This window comes from Vidua chalybeata, chromosome 3 (assembly GCF_026979565.1).
Source record: "Vidua chalybeata isolate OUT-0048 chromosome 3, bVidCha1 merged haplotype, whole genome shotgun sequence".
Classification (NCBI taxonomy): Eukaryota; Metazoa; Chordata; class Aves; order Passeriformes; family Viduidae; genus Vidua; species Vidua chalybeata.
Genome location: NC_071532.1, coordinates 77551414 through 77576787, shown reverse-complemented (window position 1 = coordinate 77576787; position 25374 = coordinate 77551414). Strand labels below are relative to the sequence as shown.

Sequence of the window (25374 nt, the reverse complement as noted above, 5' to 3'; positions counted from 1 at the left end):
AGAAAATTTAGGTGCATACAGATTCCATACAATGCTAGTAGGTTTTCATTAGTGTTTTGGTATTTCTGAGCCAAGACACATAATTCTTTGAGTTCACAGATATTACATTATTCATAAAATAAATAAGTCCAGCAGGTACTACTGTGCCTTTTCCTTCCCCTTACAAAAAAAAAAAAAAAAACTCATGGAAACACAACACAATGTGAATTATGAAGATTCTAAAATATAATGAGGACTCTGCAAAGTCATACTGACTTTCTAAAAAAAATTTACTACGGTCCTTGTACACACATCACAATTATTGATCTCCTTTGTCACAATATGCAAATACTGCTAAGCATTTAGTCGAATTTCTGATTCAAAACTGGCACTGCTTGCTAGCCTCCTGAAATACTTAGGGATACAGAAAAAATCCCTTTGAATGTTATAATACAAGACAAATACATGTCCCTTTTCCTTGCTTTTTCACTTTCAGAACTGCTATATGCTTCACTTCAAGTCAAGATAGAACAACTCTGCCTGCAGTCCCTATGGAGTTTTCCAGATCCACCTTCAAATTACTGGTCATCTCGACCTGTTTGCTCTACAGAGAGCTGTAACAGGAAACATACTTCACTCTAAAGTATTAGTTACAAATAAACTATTATTTGAATTGCCAGCCAGAACATCAAACACCTTCATACATGGGCCTACTGTCATTGCTAACTTTACAGAGCCAGCATCTTCATCATCTTAGGTTTCAGTCCAACTTAAAGGACCATCCCTTTCTCCAAGGATGACAGCCCTCTCCATCAGCCTCAAAGAAATTCTCACATCCTGACAACTGTTGAGTTATATAAACATGAGCTCATACATCTCTGTAGATAACCTACTACATAAATCTTCATGAATCCTGTTTTTGAATGACATCAGAAATCCCAGAATTACTTTTATGCTAAGATCATTTAAAATAATGCAAAAATACTCTGGCTCAGATTCATCCCAACTATCACATTTGCCAAAAATAAATCAGTCTGTATCAGGCAATGATGGAGCTATCACCCAAACTACTAACATTCTAAACTCCAGCTTTCAAACAGTATATTTTGAAAAGGAGGCCTCCTGAAAAAGAACTAAGCATGCATTTGGTGGGGTATAACCTTCCTTTCAGATGACACACAGGCTGCTGTGCAATGCTTCAAAATATTATCAAATGCATATTATCAAATATCAAGTGAGGGAAGTGGTTCTCTAAGCTATGGCTGTAGCTCCTTCCTCCTCACCAGGATCTTTCCAGTTTCCCCTGTCCTGCAGTCTTCTTTGGTTTGTTTTGTGTCTAAAAGCAGAGAAGGTATCAAGAAAGGAACAGCTGCTTTCAGTCTCAAAGCAAAAAATCATCAAATAGCATGTGAATAACTATGTCATAGGGGAGAAAAGTTACATATATTATTTAAAAATTAAATGCAGAATCTCAAACTTTCCACAAATAGAAGTTGGCTAGTTCACATTTTAACAGAAATAAAGCCCAAACCAAAGTCTTCTGAGAAGTTTTGACTTTGTTTCACTGAGTGTATTACTACAAATACATGGTATAACTTTCAAAATAAACTTTAGTGACTCTGGGGAATTCATGATTTTGGGAATTAAAGGGAGAACACACCTTCTGAAGTATAGATTAAAAAAGGGAAAAAAAAAACCAAAAACAAACACATGAAACTCAATCCATGCAGACTTTTATCTTTTTCACATTCAGGATTCCAACAACTCATCTAACATTTAACATTTATTTGTTTTAGCAAGTAAAACAGCTGATCTAAACAAACCTAGTGTAAATTAACAATCTGGGGGCAGATGGGAGATGATCAAAGACACATCTCTGGCAGTTCTATTGCTTCCTATCCTCCCTGTCCAAACCAGACATAATCTGGATCATCATTTCAGACTAACTTTCAGACAGCTATGAGGATGAATCCTCCTCTCACGCATATTTAAGTTCCTCTTCAAGTGATATGCTCAAGTGCCAAGTAATTTATTTAGAAAGCTCTGCAATCTCAAATTACAGCATGCTGTGATGGAGAACCACAATCTTCATTAAGCTGTCCAACGAAGTACTGCCTGTGCAATTAAAATATTAATTCCTATTTCTCAGCATGTTTTTTTCTTCCTTCAACTTTTCTTCCTTGCTCCTCTTTTTAGACTCTGACCAAGACATCTCTTAAAGGTTTTTTTTTAGAAACAAGGTTCACATTTCAAATATTTCACAAGGAAGCATATGCAACTCTTCAAATATTTCAATGTGTCCTCAAAAGATATCCCACAGATACCATGTTTTTATCAAATGAAACCATGCCATTTAGACTACAGAGAATATTCCAGAAAGGCCACAGCAGCAGGAAAAAAAAAAAAAAAGAAAAAAAAGAAAAAAAAAAAAAAAAAAAAAAAAAAAAAAAAAAATGCAGTCCCTGTTCTCTTTCACAGGAGTCTCCTTTCAAGGAGATCTCTGCATACTTGAGCACTTGCCTAAATATTTGACCAGCCAATGGCTTATTACAACTGGCTGCTTGCCTCAAAGTGGCTCCTTCCAAGTAACTCTGAAGATCCCGAAATCACAGCCCATGGTCTCAGGAGTGTGACTTAACACATGGTCATAAAGTAAAGATTTCTACTTCATTGTTAACATTCATTTCCCTCTCAAAACCACAAGTGATCTCTCATTTATATGATTTCAAGTTTTCCTCCAAGTGACCTATAAAAATGTTGAAAAGCAGATTTTCAATAATTTAACATGACCTGGTTTCCCCTGCATCAGTCTCATTTCCTAATCAAAATATGATATGCTACCTTACATCAAATAAATGGGGTAAGAACAGTATCAGTTGAAGTGTATCTGCATCAGGGTAATGTCCAATTCTATAATGCATCCTCCTTCTTTAGTCATTGTATTTAGCTATATTTATCTTACCAGCAATAAAAGGCAAGAAAGAAAATGCATCATAATAACTGAGAGTACAGTTAGAAAACCACAGCTTATACTAAATATTCTTAAGCTAATATGCTAAGAAAAAATCATGAAGCAACAAAATATTTCCTGGCCCATGTCAATGATCTAAAATATGCATAGAGGAAAAGTAGGATCAAAAACTGTAGAAAATAAATTAAAATCTGAGCTCTCTAAGAAGTAATTGCTTAAAGAAGTTTCCTATGCTAATTAGGAACTGCCACATATTGAAGATAACTGCTACATTTTTAGTAAACCAGTGAAATTATCTACTTTGCCCTAACTGTATAAGGAACACCAAGTATAAAATTCTCACTTGCTCATTACTTAAAAAGAAATTTCATGCTTTTGGGCTGTAAACTCAGGGCTGTAAAACTGTATGAAAATCCTTGAAAAAATTCATGCTCAAAGCTCAAATCCTAGCTTTCACACAGCCATCCAACTCAAGATGCTAATTCTAGACAAAAACAGAGAAAAGCTGCAAACATTATTATGTCTGTATGAACACGTACATATTGAAAGTACTTGATGTTAACCAGTAACCCAGTAACTAAACAAAAAGAGCAAAAGTAAACTCTCAAGGTTCACCTGTTTAACAAAATCATCAGTATTTTGAACTGTGTAATCTCTGGCAACAGCTGAATCATATGGTGATGAAAAATACATCAAATGACTGTGTAAAGATGCATGGGAATTTTTTCAGTTGATAAAATTTAAAAATATATACTTTTTATAAAATATTATTTTATGGAAAGCCTTTCAATTTGTTAATTTACTAGAAGCTCTGAAATCAATCATACTGAAAGACTAAAAATAACCTCTTTACCAAGTTAATCATACAGAACATTTTGGCTCAAAAGACATGAAAAACACCTAATTATGGCAATAGATTTGTTCCCTATAAGAATGAAAGCAGATAATGGCAGCATTGTGAGACTGATGTTCACTAATATGATCAAGAGACTAATTATTATCCATGAATCATTTGTAGCATTCAAAACTTGATTAATGTCAGGTCAAGTTTAACATGTGATAGGTTTTATTAGTAATGCTGAGCTATCCCACAGCTTGTCAATGTACACGAGTGCCATCTGTTAGGTGTACGAATAGCCAACAGTCACAACAAAAACACATTGGCAACAACTGGTCACTGAAGTATGTTTTAAGAATTCCATAAGGAATACCCTAATTATTTTAAACACAAAAGACCAGAATCCAGTACTAAAGACTTGCTAAAGATAGGAAACTTGTAGCCCAAAAAAAGTGAGCACCTGGGGCATGTTTTTGTCTTTTGAATGGTCAATCGAAGGTATGTTTAATAATATTGAATACTTCACAGTCTGACCAGTTTCTAGCAACAAATATTTTTTTTTGCAAGAGGAGTATGCAAGAGAGTAGCTTCCTCTCTACACTCCTCCATGGATGTTTAGCAAGCATTCCTGTAGAGAATACACTTTTTTACCCTTTTGAGCATCACTCATGGTATTCAAATACATATGGTCCTAATGGCTCATCTAGCAAAACACTGTTAGAGGATGCTCAATCTGAAATTCATATTCCACACAAAAAAAACCAAAAAAAATTCACTTACAGCCTTCCATTTGTTTTAATTACACATTATGGCAAGAAGAAATCCTTTTGTGGGAGGGTCACTTTCTAGTATTTCCCAGCACTTTGTGGAGGGATTTACCGGGGTCACCTCTCCCATGTACAGCCCATTATAGCAGGACAGAAAGTCACCTGGGCACTTCCACTGAACCTCCACAGCTCTGCACTAGTAACAGTGTGAGCAGCAAGGCTGAAATAACATGAAGTGGCAACAGACAGGTGCATGCACAGAGAGGAAGGAAGGTGACCTAATTCTGGGTTTGCCCTGGCAACTATGTACTCTCCTCTGTCTACATCTAGTTAGAAACTCAGCAGGAGCATTGAAAGAAACATTTTCGTATCTCATCACTACAACAGCCCTCTCAGACGTATTATAAGCAAGTTCTCATTTGATGGCCCTCTTGCATTCCAAGAGGATGAAGCTGAAAGGCTGGATCTGGGCTGCCACTGGTACCTGCATTCTGCACTTGAGCTCCAAGTATTCTGTTTCCTGCAGAAAAGTGTGATGTGCAGGGCTCCCAGACTCCTTTGTGTCTAATATGTAAAAGCTAAATATGCTGAAGATTTAATGCTAGTCATCAGACCATAGACCAATAATAACATAATTCCAAGAACCACAACTACTGCAGAGTGTCTTCCTCAACCATTTGCTCTTATAATTTCACAGTCAGTGACTGACAAGGGCCCAAACTACTAGTCATTAGCATTCTAATGACAGCACTCTTCATTATCCTTTAGAACAGCAATTCTGCAGAAAAGTCTTCACTGGAGTCCACATATTTTTTCCAGTAGAGGAAGGCAGTAGAAATTCCAGTTTATATTCATGTCATAGGGAATGAGCAACACCTCTGAGCAAGAAAGCCAAGGAGATTCAACCCTTCTCTTTGTGGCTTGCTTTGTGCCATGATGCACTCTTAGGAAAAAGCATGTTGGGAAGCAACCTTGGATGTTGAAGTCTAAGAACCACACTAGCTTCATTTCACTACCCAGCCACACCGGGGAAAAATGCTATTGTGAACAAGAGTAAAATACATTGTGAGGGTGGCATGGAATCAAGTTTGATGGTTCTAATTTTTTTTTTTTTAATCCTCTTGGCTTTGCAGCTAATTCATTACCAGCACTCTTCAAATATGCTAATAACACTAGCTATATGCCATGTTTCTTAATTATTTGGAGACATCTTAGAAAAACCTAGAGCATGCTACAGTAAGAGCCCCACTGAGCTATCACCCATGTGCTGGTTCTGAGTGAACAACTCCAAAGGTTATGCATCTAATATATTCAAAACAATACCCAAGAATAACATAAGCACTATGTGTGTTAATGCTGAATTTGACAGCACATCTGCATTCCTGAATTCAAAATAAGCATGAGGCATTTCTCACTGTCAATCTCTTCTCAAAAACACAATTGTGAAACTGACATCAATTAACTACGATGTTTCCAAATGCTTCTTTCAAATAAGAGAAATAAGCTCCTCCAAGAAACTCTAATTTACTTTTGTGATAGCTTCAAAATTAGAGAAACGTGGACTCCTTGAAGCTTTGTGGGAATAACCCTGCCAAACAGCAATATTTCATATTTATTTTTACTGATGAAGAAACAGCAATATATTTCATGGCTTGGCCATTTCATGTACTGTGCTCTTCACAGTTCTCTATTTCAAAGGGCACGGTGCCTTCCTTTTCTTTCTTTTAGGCACAAGGTATGTTGCCCACATCACTCTCCCCATGCCCTCCTACCTGGCAGAACACATCCATCTGAGATAAGAGTCTTGCTGGAGGTGGAGGAGATTTAACAGGTTCCACTAACAAATGCTTTGAACTATTTACACATTAGCTGCAATCTACATTCCTGAATGGATGAAAGATGCTCGGTAAAGTCTGTAATGTCTTCAACTGAGCAAGGCTCTCATTACACTGATGCTTGCAAGCTCCCTAATACTCTGGGTTTCACCAAATACTGCATTCAATAGTTCTTCTGATGTCAGAGGAAAGAATGGCACTGGGTTGAGTACAATGGCCTGACTGATCTTCCACAGTTACATACTTGATAAGGTTTATCTATTATCCAGCCCCTGCTTAAACTGTTCCAACATAATCTGGTCTCTGGTTGCCAAAATCATGGATAGGGCTGTTTTAATTAAGTCAGATAATTGAGGATTTTATTTTATTAAGCATTTCTAATAAGACTTGTCAACAAAGACAAAACTGTATATACAATAATTCAGTTAGACACAAAACTGATATACAAGAACATAATGTTTTCATACATTTACTGTTACAATTTCTGATTCAAACTGGGTTAATATTTTATACTGGGCCTGAAGCATTGATTTTAACACAAAAATTAAGGTTTAACTTTATATTCTGGATGTTTAAAAAATCAGATTCTTCTGCTATATAATGGCACTTGAGGGCTTTATTTGCAACAATGTTGAAATTAAAACTATAAAGCCATAATAGTAAAATGCTAAGATTTTGTAATTTCTTTATTTTAAAAATTAATTTTGTTTGAGGTCTGGTTTTGGGTTTTTTTTCTCAGAATTGAGCAGATTACAAGAAAAGAAAGAGCTAGCAGCGATGTCCCATAATCTTGCATCATAATAAATTGCTTTAAATTTCACCCCCATCTTTACCATTTTCTTTGTGCTTTTATTCATTTTATCCAAATTAAGCGCATGTCTCTCGAACGTCATTCCAATAGGAGAAGGCTGCTGGCTTCCCTGTGGAGCTGCATTGCCAGAAGGCAGTTTGGAAAGTGACAGGCTGTGAAGTGGCACAATGGACAATATTAAACAGTTGCCCCTCAATTAATGAGTGGAGCGACCCACTTAGTCACCACAGCTGAGTCTTCCAACTAATTCAGAAGATATCAAATATACAATTCAATTGTTCATACTGGCATACCAATTGGTAATTAGGTCCAAACAGATTTGCATTTCCCTGGTTTGGTAATACACCATAAAACTGAAAGAAGAAATAATTGTTAAAGACACTTTTCCTGCTTAGAAAGGTATATAGTATTTCCACTGTACAGAATACAGAAGAAATAATTTACAAAAATGGTAGAATGTTCGAATCTAATGTTAAAGTGTTAAAAGCTAAGCTGAATATGTACTGTCCTGATGTTTAACAATGTGCACCAAGTAGAACACTTCATCCATAAGCCTTTATTTTTCCACTAGTTTCAATGCTTTCTTTCTCACACAATAGTTTGACAAGTCAGAATTTAATTGCACATTCCATTTTTGAATCATTCTACATTAATTTAATTTGTACCACTAGCAATATCTAACATGGGCCACAAGTTATGAAAATAATCCTTCATGGAAATATCCAAGACTCTTTGTTTTAACTTCAGGAGATCACATTCTGAAAAATGAGAAATGTAACTAATGTGTGAATAATTTCTTAAAGAAAAAGAAAAAAACTTCTTTCCTAACCAAAACACTACTGTGCTGAAATATTATACTTGACCTTCAACATCATAAATAATAACCAAAAGCAAGTAGCCTAATCCTCTCCTGTCTACTCCAGGAAACAAACACAGATTCTTCTTCGTGAATGGGTCTCCTTAAGTGACTCCAGCAAAGCAAGGAGGCTGAGAAGTTAGCCACAGCTGAGTCAGTGTTTGCCCTAGCTTGGGGGAACCCAAATCTAAGCCAGTAGCTGCTGCCTCCCTGTCCCACAGAAAGCAAAGGAACAGTCAGAGGTAGCTGGACACCCCACCAGCACTGCCCTCAGCCTCTCACTGACAGAAATTATGTTTACCAAATAGCATTCACATCACTGCAGTGCTGCAGCTGGCTGCATGAAACAGCTGCAGTTCAAGCACCGAATTTCAAGTGGCAGCAACCTATACTCAGCTCAAGATCTGCAGTTTAGTCATCTATTTCATCTTACAATTTACAAAGCTTCCACTTGGGCTGACTGGCTGTACTTACCTTTACAATTCATGTGGTAAAATAACTTTGAACAATCAGGCTGAAGTACTACATGCTGGGATATAAGACAGCTGCCAAGTGAACATTTCAAATTCTACTATAAGAATAAGGTAACATCTTTGCAACTTCTTTTTCCCTATTTGTTTACTAAGTTCCTCAGGTCAATGACTATTTGTGTTTACAGAAAGAAAAGCATGCCAAGAAGATTTAAGTTAAGGTTACACCAGCACAAAAGCATCTAAGGGTGGAATATGGCAATACTGCTTTTATTCCATTAAACTTTCCATTCCTGGGGAGATGTACCAGGAGTAAGTGAGGAAGAAAAGTAAGAAATGAAGAAATAAAAACAAACAGAAGCAAAATGGTAGAGGGGACATGGGTTAGAAGACAATTAAAAGGTGATAAATAGGCCAAAATCTTGGAATGGAACAGATGGAGTGAGGAATATGATGTAGGCCAGACATGAAGAATGGCTGCCAACTCTAGGGCAGGAAATGCAGGATTGAAAGGTGAGCTGATTAAACTACTCCTGAAGGCATAGAAAATCAAAACAAAAATAAAAACAGAGGAAACAAGTCTTCTTGGCAATAAAAAACCTCCAGATGGTAACATTCCCTCTCCACTGACATGGGGAATTCAAGATCTTCAATAAATAGACAGAGAATTTGACACTTCTGGAACCACCACTGTTGCCATGCAATTCTTCTGTCTTCTGTCCCATGACTGCAAAGCTTCTCCACATGTTGTCTGTAGGCAACTTGGAGATGTAAGACAGGCCCTTGTCATTTTCAGTCAGTTTTGGTTAACAGCTCTCTTGGCAGACACGGATGAGCAATGTCTGCATATTCTGCCCTTTATCAGGGTTCACTCTTTTAGGGCATGCAAATACTAACTTACAGCTGCCTCAGCTGCCTGCAAAATACATGAACATCAGCAAAATGTGCACTTACACATTCTCCTGCATCATTAGAAGTCCACAGCAGCTTAATTTTTCAAAGCAAACCATCTCAACAGGATCTATACCTTTATTGGTATAAACTCTAAACATTCCACCTCTCCTAACTACAACAAAAGCATTTTTAAAAAGTAAAAATAAAAATTCAAATGTCAAATAAACAAGGAGAACAAAGTAAGTCACCTGTCAGTTCACAGTTTTGACTGAAAACTTTTAAAAGGATCCTAGACCATTTAATCTTCCAGCAGACATTACCTTGTCTCTAATCCCTCTAGGACAAGCTGTCATTTTAAAACCAGATAATAGTCTAAGAACTGACAAGTCATTGACATACAGTGTGCTAACATTTGCAAAAGGTTGTTCATTTGACCTGTATCACTGTTTGACCTTTAGCCCTTTTGTTCCATTGAGAGTGATGGGCACAATTCTCCATGGGACCACAGACTGTACAGAAAGGAACTTTTTTCCTACTCCTGCTAGACAGAATTTTCAGTAGACAATGGGTTTTAGTGATGACATCCAGACTGAGACTGTCCACACAAAAAAGCCTTGCAAGAGAACTGTGAACTGGTTTAAGCAAGGAAAGCCAAGATTTGGACAACTTCCAAGAATATAATTTTTTCTATGTACCTGTACTTCCAGCTCAATATAATGAAAATAAAGTCTTGCTGAAAAGCCTAATATTCCTGTAAATACAAGGCCATGGTGCAAAGCCTAAGAGTACAAAGCATTTAAAGAACTAACCTAAAACTCAGCTTCTTCCATTGACTGCTGCAATCCTTTCACAACAGGTGGGAGAATTTGACCATATCATCTCCTTGAATTCTGATACAAATCAATAAATGCAAAGAAAGCAAGCTACGCAACAAAAGTGACCAATCATGCAAGTGTAATGACAAACACCAAAAATTCAACTTTGCTCAAAAATGTCTAAGAGAACCTGGAAGTTACGTTAAAAGGAAGTTCCTAGCTAACACTAAAATACTAGTATGTGTTTAATTGATTACAGAGGAAAAAAAACTTTAGTGATGCTGCTTTCTTTATCAATATCAGAGTTCAACAAGACAATATTTTTAGAGACTCTGAGAATACAGAACTTGCTCCCCAGTGATTGTTCGTTTCTTTTGTCTTACCACTAAAACTCAGTCTTACAAAAAATAGAAGTCTATCCAAACATCTTAAAATAACATAGAAGGCAATATTATAAAGACACAGCCCTTATTTCAAAAATCCAAAACTAAATCTCAAGACAAAACTGCCATACTTTATAATTGCACTTTAAAAGTGCATTTCATTTCACAGTAAATTGATTTCCAGATTAAAAACAAAAAAATCAGTCAGTACCTAACTCTGGTATTAACGTTCCAAATCCATAACTTGAAGAACATTTTCATTAGTGGATGTATTATATAACACAACACCAAGTTTACTGCTGTTTCAAGTAATTACTTCCACTTTTTCATTGAAAATAACTAAGTCTACATGGAAAACACTCATTTTTTCTGGTATAAATAAAAGTTTTAGCCACTTTTTCTGCTATTAACTATAGCAGTGAAGCTCCTGGCTTTTTGAGTAATCTTCCTACAGTCCACACAATCTAACACACATTTATTGATACATTATTTTTAATAAAAAGAATGGAATGGAATGTCTTAACTCAGATCATAGAAAGGTATGATGGAGGGAGGCTGTGAAAAAGAGGTCTAGAGCATTCTCTTGTGAAGTTCAAACTGCATTCTGAGAACATGTTTCAAAAATTAAAGCTTCTCAAAACAAAAATAGGATGTGATGAAGTACACTTGATTCTTTTCTTGATCCCAAGCAAACCCCCACTACATTAAAAAAAAAAAAAAAAAAAAAAAACAACTCCTAAAGTTTTGATGAAATCAATTCTGACAAGGTATGTTGTTTTTCAGTCTTGAATATGCTGGTGCAATCAGAGAGCCATCTTATCTGTGTCCAAGGACTGCTACCTTAATCCTTGAAAACAACAAGCCTTGGGGGTGATTTAGAAGCCACATTTTTCTCAGTGAAATACATTGGGAAGAAAGTAGGGAAGAAACCCAGGCTTAAAAATATAACAGCTTTTCTGAGACCACTCAAGGGTGTAAATCTTTAAGGATCTTGTGGTGGTTTTACCCCAGCCAGCAACTAAGCACCACAAAGCTACTCATTACAGTCAAGAAAGGAAGGATCCTGTTAGATCCTTTCTAAAGATGAAAGGATCCAACTCTTCTTGGAAAAGAAAAATGTCTAATTGAACATAAGGAGAAGATCTACCTAAGCAGGTCCCACTTATCCTTTAGGATCCATTCAGCAGCACATCTCTGGAGAGGGATTGATGGATATGAACAGACTTAGAGGATAAAAGGAATTCCTTGTTTTCCTGCAGACCTCGGTGTCCTGCACATAGAGCTGGCAAACCCTCTCAACACATTCATCACTGATGCAAGAGGAAGTCTGCTCGCTTTTTCAGCTATACTGATGAGTTATTCATCACTATATTTGTTGCTATAGTTGCAGAGATGACTAAATAAAAAGAGGATAAAGATTCTTTGGGCAAAACAATACTATTTTTAAATAGTCTTTTTTTTCAGAATAGGGCAATGATTCAATAGACTGGACTATTGTTTATAGTCTATTCTTACCATACATAATGAAAAATTCACAAAGTTATGATGAATATGAAAATGCAAGCCTTTTTTCATTACACTAAGGAAGTGTTACAGGAATCATACTCATCAAGTTCACAGAAGTAATGAAATGAAAAAGGTATTTTGAGGTAAGTAAGAGCAAGAATAATTCCTAGTTTATATATTGATCTTTTGAGAATATATTTTTATGAATACTATTATTTTGAGCAGATATAGATTTGAAATCTATTTTGAACCAATAATTATTTCTCTTAAGTGTTTACCAATATTGCCTTAGATAAAACTCCACATCAATACTGGTACTGCTACCTAAAACTCCTTACAGTTATCATAGGGCACACAAACAATTCTCAAATATTGACATAAAACGTCTTGCTTATTGAAAACAATGATCAGATTTCAAGCCTCCCAAGAAGCTTCCTGTTGTAAGAGTAGTAAAAAGAACATATTTCGCTAGGTAAGATTGATTTAAATGAGGACAAAAATATCCTATAATGTACATTGTACATAAAGAAAAATGTGTAACCTAAACTCCAAAATGTAGAAGGCTTCAGAGACTATCATGATTGACACTTAAAATACCTACCTCAAACCAACCAAAAAAAAAAAAAAATCCAAGGAAAAAACACCAAAGCCATACACCAACCCCGAATATCCCAATAAATTAAAAGTGTATAGATATTCATATCTCAAAGATGCTTTTACGGTGGTGCTTTTACATTGGGGTAAAAAATTGTTGACTGAACTGCATTTGAAACGCAATCATCTCAAATGCAGATTGCAATGTTCTTAAAGTCTTACCTGGTACTTCATATTTATTGATAGCTTCAAAACTGTTTTCTAAAAGCCTGAGATAAGTAATAAAACAAAAAAAACCCACTTTTCAGAATATCCCAAGCTGCCAGTGACTCCACAACAATTGCTGAACATTTGGTTAGCAGAGGAACTCACTGGAAGACACAACAAAAATGCTGAGGGAAAACTATGCCACAGCCTCCAGTACCACAACATAAAACAACTGAAATCAAGCTTACCTTTCTGGAAATGTATATGTCGAAAAATGGTTTGTTTCGAACACTGAACGGCTCCTGTGCTTTGTCAATGAGACCACTCTTCATCTTTTCATGTCGTGGAAATATAATCTCTTTCTCTATACATGCAAGTCGAACATTAAAATCGCAGTCTCCAACAGGCTGTCCCTGCCAAGTTACAAAAATCAGTATTAAAATCAAACACCAAATTAATTGAACAATCTAAGTTTTCCTAACACAATATTTAGAAAACTACAGATACATAGAAGTATTATCAAGTCACTAAATTTTTCCCAAATGTGCGGTTTTCAAGCATTTTTTCTCAGGCTATAAGAGGTTTAGCCAAATCAACATTCACAGAAAGCTAGAAACCTGCAATATGCATACAAGCATACACAAATTAAACACCTAAATGCCTTTAAAGTTAAGTAAAATAATTGAAATACTTCCTAATTATAGCTTTTATATGGCAGCTATAATTCTCCACATAGCTTTCCTCTGAAGTTATTTCGATCATTTTGTTCACAATACTTTTAATGACAAAGCAACAAGATTTACAGATTTAAGTGAACTCCTTGCTCCAAGTGCAGTACATTGACGCCTTGAAAGAAACATTAATTAATGTTCATTTTTCTGTCACAGAAAAGAGAAAAATAGGTGCAGTTGGAAAATGCACCAATAAACAATGGCTACAAAACCCTGCAAGATATTGGATGGCTCAGTCACAAAAAGGCAGTAAAACCCTTCACTAAGCCTCAGCAGCATGTCCTGACCTTTCAAGATCTGAAATAAACCAGCAGCTTTACATTGCTCTTTCTACATTTGGTCCATTGCACCAGATCGGTATGAGCATTTGTCAGATTAGTAAGGGCTTGTAATGGAGTTCATTATATTTTGAGCATTAGATAGTGAGGAAAACATGCTTTGGATATCACTAGAACAAAACAAGCAACTGTCAACTAATAAATTCTAAAGCTTGTTTCAATCAGAGGTGTCACTTTCACAGCAATGAGACACAAAACTCATAGATTTGCATTGTTACAAGTGTGATTAAGCACTGGAAGTTATCTACATGGGATCATCCCTCATTTTGCCACCCCATTCACACAAGAAAATCATTTTCAAAACCCGTTCCTTTCATGGCCTACAGGGAATTAGCTCACAGAGCCTTGGCCTGCAAACCAGAATTTTTCAAAAATTGAAAGCAACAAGCAAAGGAAACTGGGAAGACATGGGACTCAAATCATCAGTGGCAGTAGTACAGCTGAGCAGAAGAACTGGCTACAAGGTACCTCCTATACTAAAGGCAGCTTGAAGAAAAAAATCACTGCTCAACATGCATCAGAGAGGATCTGAAGTGGTCAACTGGAAAGAAGGCCAAAAATAAATGGCAAAATGACATTCTGATGAGGCATACAAAGGTGAGAGAGAAAGTAGTATCTGAACAGGTATCTCAATTAGGAGAAAAACAGAGTGCCAATTTTTAATAGCTTTGCTTTAATCAGTTCTTTCCAAAATCTTTAACATTTCATGCTCCCAAAACTTGTCTTACATTTCTTTGCTAGCATTAGAACCTACTAGACCCCTACTGTAAGTCCTCAGTTGTTCATGGCAACAGCTTTAAGAATTATGCATTGCTCCCATACAACATGTAACTCACAACCACTTTCTTTTAGGATTCTCCTTCCTTCAGTCTACATAAGAGCAGGCAGCACAGGCACCATCCCTCTGTGGGGAAGCACACCTTGTACAAAGCCTGTGGCAGACACCACGGGTGAAATGTCTCCTAATCTCTGTTCACTGATCCATGCCCGTGAAGAAGAAAGCCTAGCTGGGTGTTAAAGGTACCTTCAAGTGCTGTCCTTTCAAACATGAAGGTGTTATCAGTAAAGAGCCATTCACATGAATGGAAAATGAAGAGTATGGAAAAATCCAAGGGGCAGGAGAGTGGTTCACACTTTATTCATTTTTCACAGAATACAGATGCATGATCTACAGATTTTTAATTGCCACAGACAAAATATTGGACAATCAATCAATCTTTCCTTCCTTCTTTCTTCCTTCCTTTATTTCTCCCCCTATGTATAGCATACTTGAGTACTCATCTATGCAGTGATTGAGCTTGTCCTGGTTTGAACATTCAATTAAAACAGAGAAAACACATCTCAACCCCTGTAACAACTGACTGAAGAACTGATTGAAGAATTCTTTCCTGGGAAATGTGTATATATTTTTTTCTAACTTCAAAGAACCCCATAATTCTCTAGGTAGATTTCAGCAAGATCTAGTGTCCATGCTCTCTTCCCTGTAGTATCTTTTCCACTCAGCCACATTTTATTAGTAGGTCTGAAAGAGCAAATTAACTAATTAATATTTCATACATTTGAGCTTCCAATAAGCCAATAGGCAGTTAGGCTTTTTAGAAAGCTTTTTTACAATGATTCTTTCAAAAATGGTTTTGTACAGTGATTTAAATTTATTTCCAACCATAAACAGTTAAATTAAAAGCTGAGGCAACTTCATATGCACCATAAACCAGCTGAATCACTTTCTTTACCTTAAAATATTCCTTTCACTTTTCTCACCTACTTGGAACTAATTATTTCCTGCAGTTCTGCCAATCATATATTTCTATTTTAAAGCTTGTTAAGTAGAAGGGTATATTACAACTAGGTTCCATCAAATAAAGGTCAAAGCTAGGTTGACATAAGATCAAATGAGAAAGGAAAACACAGACAATGCTGCCAAGCTACTTCTTCATCAGACTAGTAAACTAAGAAGTCAAAGAGTGTTTCTTTCTTACAAAAGCACAGGATATTAACAATAAGAAAATTAGCACATAATTGAATTTAACTCAAGGACATACTGAATAAAAGCAATATTGTAGGAGAGTGGCTCTTTCTTTGTTATTAGACATTTCCCATAATTACAAAAAATGTTGCTAATATACAAGGTATTTATCCCAGACATAACCAAAATCTTGAAGTGATAAAATTCTTAGCTTTTAGCAAATAAGTAGGAGGGTAACGTAGGCTGCAATAAATAATTCAGAGACCTTGACAAAACCAGGAAGATATTATTTAATGTATAAAGCACACATTTAATAATTGTCAAAAACCAAGACATTGATGCATACATAATCTAAACCCAGGCATTAAGTAATAGCATGTTTTAGGCAATACAGATGTTTTACTAACTTAAGCATTCTGATAATTAAGTTCTTATTCCAATATGTAGGTTTTTATTTGTCTGAGAAGGATAAGCATCACTACTGCTTGACAGCATAGCTACTGAAGTACCTTAAATGGTAATTCCTGTTCTAGACATTTTTAACCTAAAGTAAGTGTGTTAGTAAAGGGTAAAACAAAATTAACAAGTAGCATGTATCTCCTACCTATGATAGAAAGTTACACTTCCCTCTCACTGTAAATAAAATTTATCCTAAAGCAAAATATCATTTAGACAAGCCTTAAGAGAAGAGTCATCTGTTGAATCAACACCTCTTCCTTGAGCAGATGAGCTTTCTTCACCTGTTGAAAATCTTTGCAATGCACTAAGGTCACAGCATGGAGTGGGCTTGCAAAATATTGTTTTGATGTTGAAACATCCTTCACACAACTTCAAACATAAGATGAAATTTCTAGTGAACTTTGAAATCCACCCAGGACTCAACATTTCTAAATTTAAACTCCAGTTATTTCAAATTAACTTCTCAAGAGAAATCATACACAACAAGTCACATAAAAATCACAAAAAGAAATGGGGTAAAAAACACTGAAAAACAGGGTCTGCAGCTCACTTAATATCCATTGGCTTGAGCAGATGGTGGAAGGCAATTTATTTGCTGAATGGAGATTAAAAAAAACAAGGAAAAGGAAAAGGAAAAGGAAAAGGAAAAGGAAAAGGAAAAGGAAAAGGAAAAGGAAAAGGAAAAGGAAAAGGAAAAGGAAAAGGAAAAGGAAAAGGAAAAGGAAAAGGAAAAGGAAAAGGAAAAGGAAAAGGAAAAGGAAAAGGAAAAGGAAAAGGAAAAAAGGAAAAGAATGCTACCACCAAAAAAAAGCCACCCACTCAACAAGACCAGTCCCTCTAAGAATGCTCCAAATGGGTGCCAGAAGACCAAATTTGGACAAGTGTCAGTCTGTGCTCCGCCTTCCACCCAGTTCAGTGTTGAAGTCACAACCTCATGCTACATCAGGTGAGGAACTCAAATCCCAGGTCATGACATATGACCATATATCCAGCAAGATGGCAGGAGTGGCTGGGACGGGGATGAGAGGCTAACATGATTTCTGTTGCACATCCTGCCTCTCTCTCCACGAGCAGAAGGTATCCACGAGGATCTACCATCACCCTCCACGGTCGAGTTTCCCTTCCCTGTGTCTCCAAGGTTACCTCGTGGCCACAGCTCAGTAAATTCCATAAGCCTTACATGGAAAGTCCTTTCCCTACATGGATGCAGTGAACACACCATGCTACACAGGCACCAAATTCCATAAAAGTATTTCATCTTTGATTTTGGTATTTACGTGCTTTTTTCCTCAATGCAGCTATAGTAAAAAGAAAAAATGAGTCCTAGGCTTCTGCACACAGCTGATAACCGGCATGGTCCAGGATAAACTGAGAATATTTATTCTTTTCTTCCATGAGATATGGCTGAAGTGTACCCACCAACAAAGCATTTGCTTCTCCAGGGCAGTACCTGAAACATGAATAATTCAGCGCACACACACAGATATACGTCCATGCACGTCTTCACTTCCTGAGCCAGAGTAGAACATATGTCACAACTGTCTCAGCTTTCATGATTTTGAGAGATGAATAAGCTCAGCCTGATATTCTACCCTGTGTTTAACGTTATTATTGACAATTCAAGGCACCCACAGTTGACATCTGTATTCCCAATGAAAACCCATTATTCGTTTTCCCAACTTCTAAAGACCACACAGTCTAATATTTTTCGTTTTATGTTAATGATCTGGTACATATTTCTTCTGACCACGGTTTTATGCTTTTTGTACACATAGCTTTATATACAAACAATCTAAAACTGCTATTCGAGTTTCCAAATAAGATTATTACTACATTCAGTGCCTAAAAGGTTTTTTAATTTCCTATGAAGTTTTCTTTTTGAAGCAGAAAAGCATTAGAGAAATGAAAAATTTTATAGAATTATATCCCTTAAGTTCTTTATTTTTAAAAGGCAAAAGGCATGACAATCAATAGAATCTAAACATTTATTTTAAAGTTTTGGCAGTTAGATAATCTAACTTTAAAATGTTGGGAGTCTTCTAACTTTATTCACTCAAATATTCAAAACATGTATCATAAGGGCAAAGAATACAGCCTTTTCAAAAGGTTTCTAAAGTTTATCTTAGCATCAGTGAGGTACAGCTTGTGAAATACTGTTTCAATTGTAATAATACAACCAGTGTGCTGCAGGAACATGATTACAATTTATATGTTGTTGTTCTGTACAATGGAATATTGCTCTGATTTACCACAGAACAAAAATGGTTTGAAGAATCTGACTTACTAAAAATATTGCTTGAGACATATATTAAATTACTGCTATTTCCTTAAAAAATAATCACTGAAAATAAAATTTAAAATGTGCAAAGGAAAGAAGTTAGTAGCCAATGGATAACACCAAGGTCTAACAGAACATACAAATATAGCTCCATGGGGGTTTTTTATAAGTAAATATAACTTGAACAAAACAGCAGGACTGTCAAAACTGTTACTAAACAGGTATGACCGAAACAGAAAAAGCAGATTGTACTACAAAAATTGCTCTCTCCCTTAATTTTCTCAGATTCCTCAAAATTTTAAATAAATTCACAATAAAAACCATCAAACTCTGTAATTGCAACTGGATGATAAATTTGCACCACCAGTATAAGGCAACGTATACAAAGCAGAGTATTTACAGTCAGTTGAAGTGACTGAATTATGATTCTCATCACCAACACTGGGCAGTTAAGAGGCAGAATTATGGAAATAGGCATCTAGCACAGATGAACAGCTAAGCCCTCCCTTTTGAAAACAAAGCTCCAGTTAGACACTGAAAGCTTAGTAGTTGCTATATTCAGACAACTCAGTCAAATTCATTGATTGCATGTACAGTGACTTCATTTAGAAATCCTTCTGAGCCCTCAAAACCAGAACTCAATGAGGAGATTTTACTGGGACATAAATGATTAAAACAAAAAGGAATCTTGTTCCGTCTAGACTGGTTACCTCCCCTGAGGTAATTTGAGTAGATGAACTTCCCACTTCAATTACAGAAGGAAAAGTCATAGTTCTAAAAAACCCTAATTATAAAAGAGATGTGTCATTATCACCATGGGATATTTACACACAAAAAGACTGCATATGGGAATATAAGTTTTAATAATTTATTTTACACTGAATTTAGGCTATCTTCAAAGTCAAACACAGGATTTTACTGCTTCAGTTTTTTCTAATTATTTTTCCTAGTAGTTGTGTTGTATTTATGGAGGTGGTCTTACCTTAATTGGACCACCTAGTATGTGTTGCAGTCAATATTTTCTCTTTCTACTTCTATTCTCCTCACATTCTTTTCCTTTCTGTCAGCCATTCACAAGGAATAGGAATAGCTATTGCTGGGTTTTCACACGGCTGTCTTTATTGATAAAGAATTATCACTCCAGTGAATTAAAGAACCGTGGGAAAATTCCTTCATCTTAAAAACATTATTCAAGCCATTTCAAGATTGTGGCACTGGTGTTTTTAGACTATAAATCACTTCATTGTATTTAAAATAAGACTGTCTAGTACAGTTAGTATGAAGTCTTGTAAAAACTAGAAGGGGGGGGAAAAATAGTAGTAGCAATCAGCACTTATTCACAACCACTATCTTAGAAAAGGAACCGCCTACGTTGCCTAAACCATGATAGAACTAAAAATTAAGTATCACCTCATAACACCTGAAGACTTGTAAATATCTACCATTTTAGTACACAATCTGTCTTTAGATATCTAGTTCTTTGTGTACATGGTCAGCTTATGAGTAAGAAACACTGAAAATATAATACTCGTTTCAAGAGGAAGTGGTATTCTTCTTCGTATTTATTTTAAATAAGAGAAATATTCTAAAAAGGATGAAAATACAGCATTCACATTCTCTCCCAGACCATAACAGTCAGTGAGGCTATTCAAACTTCTTGGAATCATAGAAGGGTGTGGGTTTGAAGGGACATTAGAGATCATCCAGTTCCATCCCCTTCCATGGGCAGGGACACCTTTCACGAGACCAGGCCAGTCAAAGCCCCATCCAACCTGGCCTTGAACACTTCTAGGGATAGGGTATCCACAACTTCTCTGGGCATCCTGCTCCAGTGCCTCACGAAGCTCACAGTGAAAAATTTCTTCCTACTGTCTCATCTAAACCTGCCCACTTCCAGTTTACGCCATTGCCCATTGTCCTATCACTACAGGCCCTTGTGAAAAGTCCCTCTCCAGATCTGTTCTAGGCTCCCTTCAGGTACTGGAAGGCTGCAAGTACCTGAAGCCTTCTCTCTTCCAGACTGAATAATCCCAATTCTCTCCCAGTTAGGCAAGAAAAAGAAAATACTAGTGCTTTCAACCTTCATAAAAATAATCCTGAAATATACAGTTATTATATTGGCTACATCCTTCTGATTAACTTTGACTATTTCTTTTTCTTTAGTTCTTTTCCCCTAGAAACAGGAAAAAGATGGGAAGAGACAGGGAGAAAGCCAAAAAAAAAAGAAACATTGTTGCTAGATTAATTGTAAAATTTAGTAATTAAAACTAAGTTAGAGAAAAGACATTACAACATTGGAACACTCTCACTGCTTCCATATGACATTTCCCCAATACTCTATTTTCCCTACAGAGTTTTGTTTTGAAATATGTTGGACAAGAAAAGTCCTGCTTAAGACTTCACTGCCAGTACTTAGAAAACTGGACATGAAAGTACAACTGGAAAACCTGCTCCACTGTAAAGTTTTTTACACCTTCCACTTCAACCGTGATTACTGCCACATTTTTGAGAGATCTGAATATTTGCTTGAGACAGAAGCTGGGTTTAAGTCCACTTGGCAGTTCCTATGAGAATGACTCACAAACTGTGAGCTGAAGGAGACAGTTTCTCTATTTAATCATAAGTTTCCATACGTAAGAAGAAAAAAAGATACTGCAGATAAAAAGTGAGGGATTTTAAAGGTTCGAATCCTGAGAAGCAGAAAATTGTTTAACAAAGATACTGAGGAAAGCTCTTTAAGGAAACCTCTGAAGAACAAAGAAATTGAGTTTGGACTTTATTCTCCAAATCGTATTTAAGGTTTAAAATATCTCAGCTATTTTCATTTATAACCCAACTTAAACTTTCAGGCGTGACTTTGTATTTTTTTTTTTTTTTACAAGTTTCATGGTTTGCTGGAAAAGTATCACATCAGGGTAAGCAAGTGAGAGTATGGACACAAAGACACAAACTGAAAAATACAAAGAATTTAGTATCACAGTAACTTCTAAAGCTACTCTTGGAGAACTACTTGTCCTGTATCTCTCTCCCAGGAGCAACATTGTGTCTCTTCCTCTGACAATTAGTGATAATCAGCCATTCAAAAAGTTTCTGGTGAGACATACTTCATGTTGAAGAACACTTAGATTTTGAGAATAAAACAGGCATGATAGAATTTAATTAACTCCCTTTTGCTTTTATATAATACTTTATTAAGCCTTTTTTATTTTGGAAAATATGGAAAACAAACCACCTTCACTGTGATCCATAGCGGCCCCTGGGTTGGGGAAAGGAGGATAAAAGTAATAGATGTAAGGGAAAGAAAGAATTCAATGGGGTTTTTTCTTCACACAATCTAACCAGCAAGTAAAACAGTCAAGCTTCAAGCTAATTACTAGAAAATGCTCCCCTACAAGAAGCAGCTTGTTAAATAAAAAAATAAGAGCATGAAAACAGCAAAGACATCCTGGTCAGCGTGTACCAATTATCACTCTTCAACAACAATCTAAATTTTGCATGTGTCATAGCAAAGGAGATTTTTTTTAAAAAAAGGGATGCAAAAATGAACAGAAATGCTACTTTTCAGTTGCTGTGCACTTTACTGAAATACAAGGAATAACAGTGAAGCAAGCACATGGTAGCTGTCTGAAAGTTTACCAAAGAAATAAGAAGATTTTCAAATTGTGGTGTTCAGACGTACAAGTCAGGTTTCTAGTGATAGATAAAAGATGATCAGCAGGGAAGGGGAATAAGGCAAGAAAGACTTTAAAATGACAACTAGCTATAATATGTCAATCCTACTTCACAGACTCAAAAGCTTCTGCAGCATCACTCCCTTACTGTGTTGATTCTCCATCCTATAAGCCATCATTAGTTGCTCTTCCTATACTGTAATGCTGCCCTTTTGGAATTTCAGGATACTCAAATGTATTACCAGGCTGCCCTTGCTCTCAATAAACAGCACCATAAAAGCTGAAGGAGGAAGAAAAAGCAAACTTAATGCACCTGTCTCAGACTGAACAGCAGAAAGCAAAGCAAGACAGCACAGAGTGGATAGTCTGTATTTCATTTACCTGACAGCCCTGAGCCATGAAGGAATGAGGTGATATACACTGAGAACATAACACACAGCACGAGTGCCAGTACAAGCACCTGGGTGTTTGTTAGGTAAGTCTTCACAAGAAATAATCTAAAGGGTGCAAGAGCAAACATACCCAGAGCGCCCTTACTTTCCAGAGTACTGTTAGAAACAAAAGCATTTTAAATCTGTATTTTCAGGTGATACCATTTGAAAATAATTCAGAATTAGAATTAAGGGCAGAAGGGTGACTGGCAGCCAGGTGCACTTGTAACAGAAGAGATGCAATTAAACACTTGCATCTATAAATTTTGCCCTCAAAGCTTTCACAGTACAACTTTAAGATAAGGTTAATAGGCTAATAAGTGAGAGACAGCATGGACTGTGAGCCTTACATTGCTTTAAAATGAGGTTTGTAACAGAAAAGTCAGACACGGTAATGTTTTACAGGGATTTAAAACAAACATTTTTCATATACTAATTCAATGAGCACATTGGCTGTGGACAGGATTTATGACCAGCATATCTGTTTACCATGACAAATTTTATCAATAGCAACAGCATTGCTACACATAATGACAACCAAAGAAATCTTGATCTTGACTTAATTCAATGCACAAGTATTAGGAAATTTAATCAAAATTCTATCTCCTTTCTAAGCATTTAAATAATTATTCTTTTTCAAGCATTCAGTCTATTCTTACCATTGCAATCTGGTCTCACAAAAACTTGGCTACAATTTAAAAATTTAAAGGCCGGGGTTAGAAAGGAAAAGGAAAGTTGTATTCATTTTCAGCATCTTTGCTAAGAATGCATTAATTAGATCCTACATCATGCCAGTGTTACTGTTTGTTACTTAACTAAGTAAAAAACCAGTTGCTTAACTTTAGTGTCCATACATTTACAAGTAGCTACTGAATATTATCTAAGAAAAAGCTTCTCAAAGCAAGGTTTTTCAGGAAGAGCTGTCTCCAAGATAACTGGAGAATGAAGGCACATTCTTTGTGGACTGTTTCAGATGAAAAGGGATTTGGATTTCCCTGCATTTGCTTCTGGAGCTAATTATTCTACTGTCAGCTTCCTCTGTTATATTAGAATTATCTACCAAATTATCCACAAAATTTGAAATTGTAGCTATACAGCTGCAGTTACTATAATGATGAACTCAACCATATACAGACACAAATCAAGAAAAGCAACATGCACTGCAGGGATTTTGCTCTGTACTCATTAAGACTAAACACCGTAAGGAGTGTTGGGTGCTATTAGCCTTTTATGTTCAGAGGAATATGAAAAATCCAGATTTCTTGTGTGTGGAGCTCACAAAGGTCGAAAGGCATGCTTATTTCGCTAGGATATCGCTTTCTTTCTATGAATTTGATTTTAGCAGGTGAGATGAAAGCAGTGAGACAGCAATGCCATTTTTTGAGGTGCTAATAACAATCAATGCCATGCTTCAGACTGAATAAAATTACAATAAAAAATCTTTTTAAATCTGAAGAATCATTTGTTTTTCTTGACACAAACATCTCTTGCAACAATATGGGATCTGTTACAAGCTTTTAGAAACCAGATGTTACAGAAACAGTAACTAAAAGAAATAGCCAAAAGGTTCCATCAGCATCTTTGAAGACAGATTTTTGCAGCAGCTATACACAATAAGCATCAGAATTCAATACAGAACTTACCAGGGAAAGAAACAACCAAACCAATTGACATGTTTTGTTTAAGAACTCAAGTAAAGGTTTCTCCCAACCACTGAAATTCAATTTTATGGTTGCCTTCCTCCTAAGACTTTCCTGTACAGACATCTAGAGCCAAATATTCACTATGTATGTCAATCAATCTATTCTCTTAGTTCCCTTTGTTTCTTTCTAGAATGCTGCTAGAGTTTATTCCTGACATACTACAGCAAAATCAAAAAGTAAATAACAATAAGCCTCACCAATAACACCATGGATTAAAATCTGTAACAGGAAGGTGCTTATCCACTCACTTTCTCTGCATTATGAATGCAATATTTCTGAAGGAATATTCTGACAAAGCCAGAAAACTCTGCAATGCTTAGCTAGCAAAATAGGTCAAGCATTTGAGAATAAGCTCAGCTAAAAATATCTTGGTTCGTAAGACCTGACTAAAAGATGAGGTTTGCTTGAGCAAAGGTGTTTATCAATGGGGTTTGAATGTGCATTTCCCCAGCTGCAAAGCTGCATCTCCCAGAGCAGAGTAAGCTGAGTCCAGTGGAGGGTGAGACAGGGGACATGCTGCAAATCTTCCAACTCATGATGGACAGCAATACAGTAACTCCATTATTCACCTTTGAGACTCAACTGCTTTCCAGATCAAAACAAACTGCCAAATTCCAGAGCAATCTTACACAACTTAAATAGGAACTTACTCTTTCTTGCCATTTACAAGTTATATTACATTTACCTCTCTTGGTGATAAAATTCTGTTGATCACTTCTTGCCAAGCCAAACATCCTTGGGTGCCCATTTTTATAATTAAGCTTCTAAAATTAACCTAAAAACAGCTGTGCTTTTTAATCTTTATAGTAGGGCCATGGATAATGACTTCTTGCAGCTAAAGCCCTGCTTATGCTCATACTGATAACATTAT

At 36.1% G+C, this 25374-nt stretch overlaps 1 protein-coding gene across 2 annotated transcripts in view; it reads right to left on the bottom strand.

Moving 5' to 3' along the window:
* The window catches only part of RNGTT (RNA guanylyltransferase and 5'-phosphatase), a 170390-nt gene that overhangs the window by 93983 nt on the left and 51033 nt on the right, over positions 1-25374 (bottom strand). For both annotated transcript variants that reach the window (XM_053938712.1, XM_053938713.1), the window contains exon 11: positions 13175-13339. In XM_053938712.1, the coding sequence (XP_053794687.1) occupies positions 13175-13339 (165 nt within the window). The remainder of the gene's footprint in view (positions 1-13174; positions 13340-25374) is intronic.